Below are 13,093 nucleotides of genomic sequence, written 5' to 3'. Positions count from 1 at the left end.
AAAACAGTATTCAGTTTTACTACACTGGAGAAAATATAACATTGATGAGCAGCTATTACCAAGAAAAACAAGATGCAGGTTCACTCAGTTCATATCCAACATACCAGACAAATATGGTCTCAAATTGTGTATAAAAAATGGAATAGGATTCAAGTGCCACAAACTAAAATTTTCAATATTGAAATAAATGTGTCTTAAATATTGGATGATTATATTAATTTTATGAAAAAAATGTGTATATCAAAATACCTTTACAAAACATGAAAACAGTTTTTTTTATGAATATGTATAAAGGGAACAAGACTTATATGGAAAAAGAAGTAAGTGCCATCCTTTCGTCTTCTGGAAAACACTGTAAGTGCCTTACTAAGTTTGTGAAAAGGATGTAAGTCAAGGGTTTATGTTAAAAAAAGATAGTAAGTCCATTGCAGTTTTGAGAACGTTTAATAACTTTACACATAATTTTACTCTTTCAATGCTAGGCTAATATAGAAAAGGCGTAAAATGAAATTTTGGATGGTTTTTTGAAGCAGTTTATTCCGCTTCTTATTTCATCAGTAAGTATAAGATACCTGAAAACCAAAAACTGAATCAGATGTCTAAATTTATTATGGGTTTCTCAGCTATATACACGATATTTTGACTTTATTCACTTTTGAAATTTGTTGTGATACAGTTGATTGTTTTTAACGAAATCAGTTTTATTGTAAAAACACGTATATGTACGAGAAATCAAATTCAAATTTATCTGCATGTAGTAATCGAAATAAACTTATAGTACTGTACTTCTTTCCTCCAAGCAGTCCTATTCCTCATCTTCTTCCTACGCCTCCATGTTGCAGGCCTCTTGATCTTTGTTCTCCAGCAGGGCTCTGTAGAAGTCCTTGTATTCTTCTTTCTCTATATAATCCGTCATTCCCAAAAGATCATTCTTCTTTTCTTGTGAGATTTTGGATTTAAAGTGTATTTTTGGTAAGTCATGAATACCCTGTACATTGTCAAGATTAACATCTTTTTTTAAAACATCAACATTTTCCAAGTTACCATAACATCATCTTCAAGACCTAAAACTGATGCCGATTTCACTGTGCTAGGATTCTTGTGGGAAATGCGGAAGTCGAAAATTTTACTTATACCAGATCTTTTGTATTTAGGTAGTCTTTAGCAAGGCCTTTAAAATCTATGAAGTCATCAGTATTCATATATACTACAGTAAAAGGTGTTGTCAGTTTTGCACTTGCAACTAACACTTCAAGACCTTTAGGTGTTATCGCTTTGGTAGCTTTGTGTTTTTTCTCAATCACCCCAAAATCACGGTCACAGCTCATGTAGCTGTGTCCACTTACGAGATATTTCACATCAGTTGAACGATAAATTCCTTCGTGGACTAAATAAATAATAGACATTAATATTATCTGGTTTTTGTTTTGCGCTCCGCAATTATCGCACCATAACACAAGCGTTTTACGAGGAAAATGGCCTCCAGTAGAAGCAACTTTGGACAAACAAGAAGCTATTTCATTAGCGCCACGGCCTCCAATACCTTCATGCCACATACATGTATAAGCAGAGCCATTGTCTCCAGCATGGATTCCTAGATTGTAGGAAGATAGCTGTCTACAATAAAACATAGTGCTATGTGTAAGCATTGGAACAAACATAACTTTTTGTAGGTCAATGCATAAGGTTGTATAAGTAAACATTTGGTGTTTATTTAGATCAGGTGATAAAAACTCATTACTTGATTTTTTTGGCTGTAGTGGCTTTCTTATCTGAGGAATGAGTTTATATGGTATCTTCTGTAAATTTAAACTTGGGTGCATTTGATGCAGGTGTTTTTCATCTTTTGTCCTCAAAAACCAAGCAACCTGATTTCTTTTTTGTTTGTAAAACAATTAATTTCCTTTCATATATAGAAAAAATTTCTTTGAAGGTTTTTTTGCACACTTGTACATTTCTCCCAGTACCATCGGGGATGTTATAAGCAAAAGTACAAGTCCACCTACTTTCTGCTGCACTTGACATCTGCGACCAATAGGTAACATTTGAATATGATACAACAAATATGTTCCTTGGCTCTCTTCATCAACTTTATAAAACTCCAATGCTTATGTTTTTACACTTGTACATACAGGAGCAGCTTGCCTGTTCTGCTGGTGGTTGTTTTGCAGGTATATCTTTCCACGACTGTTAATTTACGGCAGGCCCCTTTCTCTTGCTTCATGTGTCTTACGAACAGTCACCTTCTTCCTAACAGTCTTTTCCATTTTCTGGTTGGCACACTAAACACACAACCGGAGAATGCTCTAAAACGCACACGTGAAACGACCGAAATCAGTGCCATGTCAATGTACTGTCACCAACTAAAGCAACTGTGTAGCTGAGGCACATATAACATGGCGGTGGCACTTGCATCCCTTCCCGTCTCAGCCCTGCTGGCACTTGCACAGTGCTGCTATCTTTGAACTGCTCTTGTAACTTGTAGGAATTTTCCTGGCACTTGCAACTTTTTCTCGTTTCATTACGCTTGGCTTATATAACCCTTTTCACCACGTCTTTTTTTAATTTTTTTTAATTTTTTTAATTTTTTAAAATTTTTTTAGTGTTTGGCACTTACATCCTTTTCCATTTTTCTTACTCAATTCTGGTTGGCTGTCGATTTAATGACAAAGTATATATGTAATGCTTTCCCATACCTCGGCAAAGAGGACACGCATGAAGAGAAGCAGCCACTTTGAGCGTATGTCGTTCTGTGTCCCATCTCATGGAGCTATTTGTAAATCAATGAATAAATGTAATGACAGTCAACTTCTTTGTGTCTCTGTGTGTGTGTGTGTGTGTGTGTGTGTGTGTGTGTGTGTGTGTGTGTGTGTGTGTGTGTGGTTGTATATGTCTGCTTGTGTCTGTATATGTGTGGATGGATATGTGTGTGTGTGCGAGTGTATACCCATCCTTTTTCCCCCTAAGGTAAGTCTTTCCGCTCCCGGGACTGGAATGACTCCTTACCCTCTCCCTTAAAACCCACATCCTTTCGTCTTTCCCTCTCCTTCCCTCTTTCCTGATGAGGCAACAGTTGGTTGCGAAAGCTTGAATTTTGTATGTATGTTTGTGTTTGTTTGTGTGTCTGTCGACCTGCCAGCACTTTCATTTGGTAAGTCACATCAAGGTATATATATATAATATATATAATTATTGTTACTTGACAAAATGCATGGATTAGCAAACACTAAAACTCAGATATGAAAATATTACACGTGGGGTCAAAATGTCCCCTTTTCGCCATTTTAAGGTGGTCAGAAAATCTGCCATTCTAGTGTTCAGTGAGTACGTTAATCCACCTATTAGGTCACCAAAGGTTGCCGTTGTCTGTTCTAAGGCTTCTAGCCATCGTCTCTCTTGTCTTCTTATCGTCCAAGTTTCACACCCATATAGGACCACACACTAAACAAATTCTTTCATGATCTGTTAGCTTATTTCCAGACTGATGTTGGTCCTGGTGATGTAGGTTCTTCCTCAAATTAAATGCAATTTTGGCCTGCTGTTTTGTGTTCACAATTTCTTGCTAGCTTCTACCATCCCTTGTAATACTGCATCCCAAATACATAAATTCCTCTATCGCTTCTAACTCCTTTCATCCAGTCCTCATTATTATAGGTTCATATTCTTTTTCATTACAGTATACCATCGCTTTAGCCTCTCTCTCATTTATTGTCATAACATACTGATTACCAAAATTCTTTTTTATTATGCTGACGAACTTCTACAGTCTTTGGTTTCCATGATGGCAGCAATGTCGTCTGCATAATGCAGCACATCCATTAATTTTGGGCTCCAAACCATCTGTTTCATGAACTGGGTGTTTAGTTTCCTGGATGTAGACCTGTGAATATAAGAGGAGAGATACCATCTGTGCATCACGCCTTTTCTAATTTCTGTTCCTTGTTCCTAATCACAGCCACTTTGTTCTAATAGAATCTGAGTATCACCAGCATGTTTTCGTATTTTAGAGCAGTTTCTTCAGCACTAGCATCTGTCACCTGGTAACGTTATCACAAGTATTTTGCAGATCTAAAAGAGCAATATAAGTTGGTTTATTTTTCCGTAATTGCTTTTTGATAAGAAGTCTCAGTGCCAGAATGGCCACTATTGTTCCTAATCCCTTCCTGAATCCAAACTCATCTTTAATTAGCGTACCCTCCACCTTGTCTTCCACTCTCCTCAGAATTTTTTATGCATGTGATATTAGGTGAAAGTTTTGGTACTGCTAAGTTTTGTAGCTATCACCTTTTTCAGTATGGGAAGCATGACGCATTTTTGGAAGTCAGGTTATATCTCCTGTGTTATAGAAGGATCTGATAAATTTCAGCAGAATTATTTTCGTGCTGCCACCAATATCTCGTGATTAGTGCTGCAGGAATGTCATCAGTGCCCATTGCTTTTGCTCCATCATAGGTTTTTAAGAGCTTCCTTAAGTTTTTCTTGCAGAATGCCATCTCCTTTTTAATCTTCATCTGCTTCATCTTCATTTCTTGTTAAATTATTTGATAAGTGTTCTGACATATGGTTAATCAATTTATTCTTTCTTTCTCTTCAAAAACAGCATTTATCCCTCACTTGTTTTCTACTTTACGCAAAACTGTTTTCTTCCATGTTTCCTCAAGGACAGGTTCTTTTGTCGTATTATCAAGTAGGATGGAGCAGAGAGAGAGAGAGAGAGAGAGAGAGAGAGAGAGAGAGAGAGAGAGAGAGAGAGAGAGAGACAGAGCAGTTCACATTGATTATCTGCATTGTTCAGCTTAAAATTTGTACAATTTCATCTTGCGTAATATCTTATATTCTTTTAGATGTGATGCTTTATAAAAAAGAGCCTCAAACACCCCATTCCTAATAGTTCAAGGCTATTATACTAAGGTGAACCACAAATATTGTTTGATATTGCTCTAAAAATTTATGCAATTTTTTTGACCATATTCTATGTATCTCTTTCCCTTTGTTTTTTTCAGCCAAAACCTATAGACGTGCAAGTGGTGTCACATCACATGCAGAGATATGCAGTTTGGTTTGGCGGAAGCATGCTTGCATCCACAGTATGTATATTTTCAATGTGATTTGGCCCAGTTCTGTTCTTGCACAAAGAAAATGTACTTGCTGCAAATTCTGTTATGGAAAGTAAAACAATTGTTTTTAGTGTAACAACAGTAGATGGGGTGATGTGTTGCAGCAAATTATTTAGTAATTATGCTGTTACAAAATTTTTTCTACCAAGAGTTATGTCTTAACAACTTTTAGCTTCATTCAAAGTTTAATGAACACCAGTATGCAAGAAATTTAAAGTGAATGAGATTTTTATTTGTAGTTTGTATTTGTAAGGCCATGAGATATTTCAACAATAGAATCAATCGTCAACATGTTCAAGTACACACCTTAATCAAGTTTATTATTTATTTATTTATTTTTGATCTGATCAATGCGGGAGGTGTTAAAAAAATTCATTCACTTTCACAAGACTGTACCTTTTACATGAATGACGATAAAAACTTTGCATAAATTTTAATTTACGTTTAGAGTTACAAAATTTTTATTTACAGAAAAAGGTCAGCTTTGCAAGAGTAAAACTTCTACCTGCTTGCACACACAACTTTGGAGTACATTCTGCAATTATGTTTTGAGTCACACTTTTCATTTTCTTTTCTTAAATTTTCAGTGAGCTTTACACCGGACATTTACCAAACTTTCAGGCTGTAATCAGACTCATCCCATATTTTTGCTAGCATGTCTATAGTTAATGCGTTCACTGCTATTACTTTGCATGTCATAATTCACCCAAAATTCTTGGAAGAGGAGAGCCAAGCACAGGTTTGTACTTAACAACCAACTATTTATCTTCAAACTCTTGGTTGTATCACCAAATACTTTGAGCTGTAGGAGGTGCAGTGCCATACTCTCGTTGAAGTCGGCCAGGCCAATTGTAACTGAAATTACTACTGTTGAAGTGAGGAAGCTAAATGCCTTTTGTTGCTGTGTTGTTGATATATCAATTTATCACACATTGGGTATGTAATGAACAAAGGAGCAGGTGAGCTACCTAGTTGCACTAGGTAGACCCCTCCTGGCAACCACATAAGCAGGCAACATACAACTGGTGCCTTTGCTTTGTAAGCCAAAGTTTACCCCAAAGTTTTATGTATCTCTGAACCAAGTCCTTCTTCAAAAGTGGATCACTCACACATTCACACAACAACAACAACAACTCACACAAACATGGCCACTATCTCCAGGCACTAATTGCCAGTTACAACTGTGTCTGATGTGAGGAGCAGGTGGGGTGAGGGTTAGAGAAGAGGAAAAGACTAGTAGGAGTGTTATGAATAAAAATCATGTAGAATGGGATCAGGAAAGCAGATAGGTGGTTGGAGGACAGGGACTAGCAAAGGTTTAGGCTTGGGGGGTGGGGTTACAGGAACAAAGGATGTGTTGTAGGGAGAGTTCCGACTTGCGCAATTCAGAAAAGCTGGTGTTGGTAGAAAAAATCAAGATGGCACAGGTTCTGAATCAAGTCATTCAGATGATGAAGCACATGGTGTTGGGGAGCACATTCATCAAATGGGTAGTGCAGCTGTCTCTTCACATTCAGGTTCTAGATCCCATGGCTGCTTTCATAGATGATCCTGCCTTTGATTGGGTAGGAGGTGCCAGTGACAGGACTGGAGTATGTGGTAGTGGGAGGATGTATGGGACACTTATCTGTCTCACAATGATATTCTGCCACCCACCCAACCTATAACAATCCTTGACCATCCCTACTCCACCCCTGCTTCCAACCCCTTGCAGTATGGCTCATATCTCTGTAATAGACCTTTCACATAAATATTTATTTTATCAAACTTTTTTCACAATGTTGCATTAGTTACTCCAACCTGTCTGCTAGGCAAATCTCCACCAGTGAACTGAACAAGTTAACAATGGTAGTTTTGTGAGTGCCTCTTGAGCTTCAAACTATTGTCCACCAAGCCATTGTTTTAACTACTTGATGTTCTGTGTTGATTGATAAGCATTTTTGGTACTCACCTTACATGTAATTTGGAATATCTGACCATGTCCATGATGTAAACAATGGTGTGTGGAGCATGAGGAAATTCATCAGCTGGAGAACCAACTGTGAATTGTTAACCAGAGTACGGTTTCTTTCCATTTGTTGCATAATGTCACTGCCACTCTGCTTTTCACTACAAACATATCTACTGCAAGATTTAAAGTTCAAGCATAATTGCCTAACCTTTCCATAACTCATAACTTGCAGGAGCAACTATTTTGAAAGCTATTGTTAAATGATTTCACACACAGTCAGAAGAGTAATGAATCAAAACATTGACTCAGTGGCTTTATAAACTATCATTCTATGGCATGTATTATTGTGAGCTTCCAGTATTTAAATATACACAAATGGTCCTTACTTTTCAAACACACTTCCTACAAGACCTTACTGGAGGTGAGAGAGGTGCTAAGTGACCAAAACATAAATTTTACGTGTGAATTTTTAGTATTTATTCTTCTAACCATGTCATATTCATCCTCTGTAATTATCGTTTTTATATTATTGTTGTTGTACTTGGTTCAAAGACTCAATTGATGCAGATTTCCATGGTATCTATGCTATGCAAGCATCTTCATCCACATCTACTTTAATCTACTTACTGAAAACAAGCCTTAGTGTCCCTCTACAATTTTTGCTCACCATGGTTCCTTCCATTACCAAATTTAAGATTCTTGATACCTCAAGGTGTGTCCATAATGTAGTCAAGTTGTGCCATAAATTTCTTTTCGCCTCGATGTGATTCAGTGGCTTCTTATTAGTTCTATTCAGTAAATAAACACATTAATAAAATTATCTAATCTTAAAAATTCTTCTGTAGAACCACATTTCTAGAGTTTCTTTTGCCTTCTTTTCTTAACTGTTTATCATCCATGCTTCACTTTCTGTGCAAGACAACAGAAAAGCCTTCCCTACATTTGAAATTGTATTTGATGTTACAAAATTTTTGTTTTCCAGCAATGCTTCTCCCCCCCCCCCCCCCCCCCCCCAAATGCACTTTCTATCTTGGGCATTGTCAGTTATTTTTCTGCCAAAATAACAAAACTCCTCTCATTTTCTAACCCAATTCTGTCATCACATACTTCAGTGCAACTATGCTCCACTACTTTTTTTATGTTCATTTTATGACCTCTTTTCAAGACATTGTCCATTCCGTTCAACTTATCTTCCAATATCTGTGCTGTCTATGATAGCAATACAATGTCATCAGCAAACAAAATTTTTGTTTTATTTATTCTTCCAAAACTTAAATTCCCTTATCATATTTCTCTTTGGTTTTCTTGACTATTTCTGCAATGTACAGATTAAATATTGGGGTAGGTTGGAACCCTGTCACTCACTCTTCTCAACTATTGTTTCCCTTACGTGTACGTCAACTCTTATTCTGTTTTCTGTGTAAGATTCATGTATAAGGCAACTTTCCGCTTCCTGTTTTTTATGCTTGCTATCTCCAGAAGTTCAAAGAGTGTCCCAGTCAGCATTGTAGCGAACTTTCTCTTGGTCTACAAATGCTGTAAATGTAGGTTTGCTTTTGTACAGTCAGATGAACTTTAGGACCAGTACTGCCTCACATTTTTCTGGAAGGCAAACTGATCATCCCCAGGGTTGGATTTTACCATTTCTTTCCATTCATCTGTAAATGATATTTTTCTATATTGTGGACATATAAATTATTAAACCGTTGGTTCAGTAATACTGACACCTGTCAGTGCTGCTTTCTTTGGAATAGGAATTATTACATTCATCATAAGGCCGGAGAGAGTTTCTCCTGTTACTAACAGCAGTTAGTATAGTTTTATCATGGCTGGCTCTTCCAAGGTTCTCAGTAATTTGGAGGGTATATCATCTGCTTCAGGCGCTTTTTTACAACTTAGGTCTGTAAGATTCTTTTTGTAGTATCACAGTTTCCATTTCTTCTTTATCTACTTCCTGTTATACTACCTTGGAGTGTGTTTCTCTTGTGGAAACCCTATACATATTCCTTACACATTTTAGCTATCCTTCCTTTGCTTGGTACTGGCTTGCCATTGTAGCTCTTACTAATAGTAAAGGTGCTTCCCTTTTCATATTTCCTATAGTCCTGTGTGCTTCTACAGCCTCAAATTTGTCCTCCAGTGATTCCCATTTCATTTCACTGTTTAATGCCTTCCATCAGTCTCATTTTGTTAGGTCTGTATTCCCTTTAGTCTGCCTAGTTTTCTGCATTTACATATTTTCTCCTTTTATCGATTAAATTAAGTATCTTGTGTGCTATTTGAGGACTTCTGTTGGGCCTTGACTTTTTGTGTTTGTGATCCTCTGCTGCCTTCTGCCTTCACTGTTTTGTATCTCGAAGCTACTCATTTTTAAACTTTAAATTTCCTTTGGTTCTTTCAATTAATCCAGGTTGCATCTCTTGAATTTCCCACCTCTTTGAAATTTCTTCAGTTTTAATTTGCAATTCATAAACAGTAAATGAGTGTCAGAGACAACATCTGGCCCTTGAAATGTACTGCAGTTTAAAATTGGACTTTGGCATCTCCGCCTTACCACAATGTAATCTATCTGAAACCTTTCAGTGGCTCCAAGTCTCTGCCAAGTGTACAACCTTCTTTTATTATTCTTAAATCTAGTGTAGCAATGATTAAACTGTGCTCTGCACTGAATTCCACCAGTTAATGTCCCCTTTCATTCCTTTACCCCATTCCACATTGTTCTATTGAAGTGGATGTTGACTATGATAATGCAGTCAATAAGCTGTCCACAGTAGCTTAGGTACATTCCTATTTGTTTTTTGCCAATTATTAGATTTATCTGCTCCCTGGTTAGAAGTCATATTCTTCCTCCCATGAGCTTCCTTAATGCACAGTTAATATAACTCCAATCCATCAGTCTCCCTTAATCAATCCTGTAACATACCTATCCAATGAAAGGATCAACTGTTTCATGCTCTGCCCTGTAGAGTGCCACTTTTCTTTCTCCTAATGACAACATCGTCCTTGGTAGTCCCTGCCCATGGATCCAAATGTGGAAATATTTTACCCACGAGGATGCCATCCTCATTAATCCAGATATTAGACCTGTATGTCATTAGGAAATATAAATGACTGTAGTGTCCCTTTCCTTTCAACCATCCACACCCCCACCTATATAGCAAGGCCATGTTGGCTAATGTCATTCAGTCATTCAAGTTGTTGCCCTGCTCCTATTGATACGGCTGTTGTTCTCCTTCATAACCCATATATTGTTCTGGTGGCCTTTTCACAGATACATTCCTGGTGTGGTTGTAATGTACCCTCTGGTGTAATTGCACCTATAGTACAGCTGTCTGTGTCATTGAAGAAGCATGCAAACCATACAGTTGCAACACTCTCTGCTGCAAAAGTTGTTACTGTTTGACAGCTGGTGCTCCAAGCAGAGAGAGTGCAGTCAGTCACTTGCATCGTAAGGATGGATAATGTTCGTTTTTAATTATTTTTCTACTTAATTAACGAAATAGTTGTTATATTTTTTGTATTCCAAGCATCAGTAAACTACCAAGAGCCATGAATTAGCGCGAAAACATGTAAAAAAAGCCAAATCTCTGTGATTCAATGACATAAGCTACATGTTATTCAAGAAGAAATACTGCGCGCACGCACGCACACGCACACACACACACACACACACACACACACACACACACACACACACACACACAGCAAGCCCCTGAGGGGAGGGGGGGGGGTAAAGGAGAGAAGTGAAAAGACTGAGGGTGCGTTGGTGGAATAGAGGGCTGTGCAGTGCTGGAATGGGAACGGGGCAGGAGCTTGATGGGTAAGGACAATGACTAACAAAGGTTGAGGCCATAAGGGTTACTGTAATGTAGAATATATTGCAGGGACAGTTTCCACCTATGTAATTCAGAAAAGCTGGTGTTGGTAGGAGGGATCCAGATGGCACAGGTTGTGAAGCAGTCTTTGAAATGAAGAATGTCATGTTAGGCGGCATGCTCAGCAGTGGGGTGGTCTAGTTGTTCCTTGGCCGCAGTTTGTCGGTGGTCATTCATGCGGACAGACAGCTTATTGGTTGTCATGCCCATGTAGAATGCAGCACATTAGTTGTAGCATAACTTGTAGAACACATGACTGGTTTCACAGGTAGCCCTGCCTTTGATGGGATAGATGCTTGTGACCGGACCGGAATAGTGGTGGTGGGAGGATGTATGGGACAGGTCAAGCGTCTAGGTCGTATTACAGGGAAATGAGCCATGAGGCAAAAGGTTGGGAGCAGGGGTTTGTAGGGATGGACGAGGATATTGTGTAGATTTGGTGGGCTGGCAGAACACTCCAGTGGGAAAGGGGTAGGTGGAGGATAGTGGGTAGGACATTTCTCATTTCAGCGAATGAAGAGAGGTTGTCGAAACCCTGTGAAATCCTGGTGGAGAATACGATTCAGTTGCTGCCATCCTGGGTGGTACTGAGTCACAAGGGGAATGCTCCTCTATGGCCGGACAGTGGGACTTTGGGAGGTGGTGGGTGACTGAAGTGATTAGGCACAGGAGATCTGTTTTTGTACAAGGTTGGGAGGAAGACCTCAGTGAGACCCTTGGTATATTTTGAGAGTGACCTCTCGTCACTACAGATCCGATGGCCACGTGCGGCAACTGTTGAAGTGGAGGTATTGCTGGTGGTTGGTAGGTTTGATATGGGCAGAGGTACTGATGTAGCCATCTGCTATCCCTCCCCAACCCCAGCCTTGCCTCCTCCTTACACCCTCACCACCCAGTGGCCTCTACCATCGTGTGCTGCTGCTCGCGGTCAGGCCTCAACAGCCAGAGACTGTGGTGGTGGGTATGTTGAGTAGCGTTCCCATTCCGGCACTTCCACCAACACACCCTCAGCCTTTTTACCTCTCCCTTTTTATTAAACACGTTAGAACAAGTCTAAGCTTAAACATTTTAAGTGAATTCATAACAACTATCCCTCTAACACTAATCTATAACAGTAGGACATGTCATTGAGACAAACTGCTATTTGCTGACTTTTTTCTTCTGTGAGCACTGTTTTATTAATGATGTCTTGTCTGGAGGAAATATTGTTTCCACTGTATAATAAAGTCGTCCTGTTAGCTGCAGGCCAGCCAGTGTGGCTAAGCGGTTCTAGGCGCTTCAGTCTGGAACCGCGCGACTGCTACGGTCGCATGGATCCTTCCTCGGGCTTGGATGTTTGTGATGTCCTTAGGTTAGTTAGGTTTAAGTAGTTCTAAGTTCTAGGGGACTGATGACCTCAGATGTTAAGTCTCAAAGTGCTCAGAGCCATTTGAACGTATTGGCTGTATCACAACAAGTAAACATTACCAGTTGTTAGCAAAGTTGTAACAATTTAGTACGTGTGGTATTTGACATTTGTGATGGTGCTGTGCCCAATTTTGCTTTCTTCTTTTGTGTATCCTTTAGTAGCTGAAGATGTTAACATCACGTTAATAATCACGTGCAACTGATTGTTGTATAATTAGCTTTTCATCATACACCCAGCCAGTTCACTGAATGTTTATTTACTGAATATAAAGAAACCAACAGAAAAATGCTCCTATCAGAGCACAAAAAGGATGAATATACTCCTGTTTAAACAACTGCCTCATTCTGCCTTCCTCAGCACCTTTAAAAATATTCCCAAAAATTTTGTCTTGCAAACATATTCATGATCTTTTTTGATATGCAGCTCACCTCTCAGTTCCACATGATCCTTTAACGGTAACTCAGTGTCACCCACTAGTCGATTGCTGTAAGTCGCTCATACCCATCCTGTCCCACATCCCCATTCTCACTCACTCATTTAGCCCAGCTCGTTGTCATTATCTAGCTCTCTCTCTCTCTCTCTCTCTCTCTCTCTCTCTCTCTCTCTCTGTAATTGTCTCCTCTCACAGCTACAGTCTCCTTTGTTCTGTCCTATTACTACTGTCTCCTCTCACTTGACACTTGTCTTGACCTTGCTGTCGTCTCTTACTGCTACTATCGTATTCATTCCTTCCCACTGCTAC

General features: G+C 38.9%; 1 protein-coding gene across 1 annotated transcript in view; it reads left to right on the top strand.

The window, feature by feature from the left end:
• LOC126187441 (actin-related protein 3) overlaps positions 1 to 13,093 on the top strand; it is a 102,772-nt gene that overhangs the window by 79,920 nt on the left and 9,759 nt on the right. The window contains exon 7 of the mRNA XM_049928521.1: positions 5,004 to 5,087. Coding sequence (XP_049784478.1) covers positions 5,004 to 5,087 — 84 coding nt within the window. The remainder of the gene's footprint in view (positions 1 to 5,003; positions 5,088 to 13,093) is intronic.

Source organism: Schistocerca cancellata, chromosome 5 (assembly GCF_023864275.1).
Source record: "Schistocerca cancellata isolate TAMUIC-IGC-003103 chromosome 5, iqSchCanc2.1, whole genome shotgun sequence".
NCBI classification, from domain to species: Eukaryota; Metazoa; Arthropoda; class Insecta; order Orthoptera; family Acrididae; genus Schistocerca; species Schistocerca cancellata.
The sequence above is the reverse complement of the archived record's forward strand: the minus strand, read 5'-3'. Positions and strand labels throughout refer to the sequence as shown.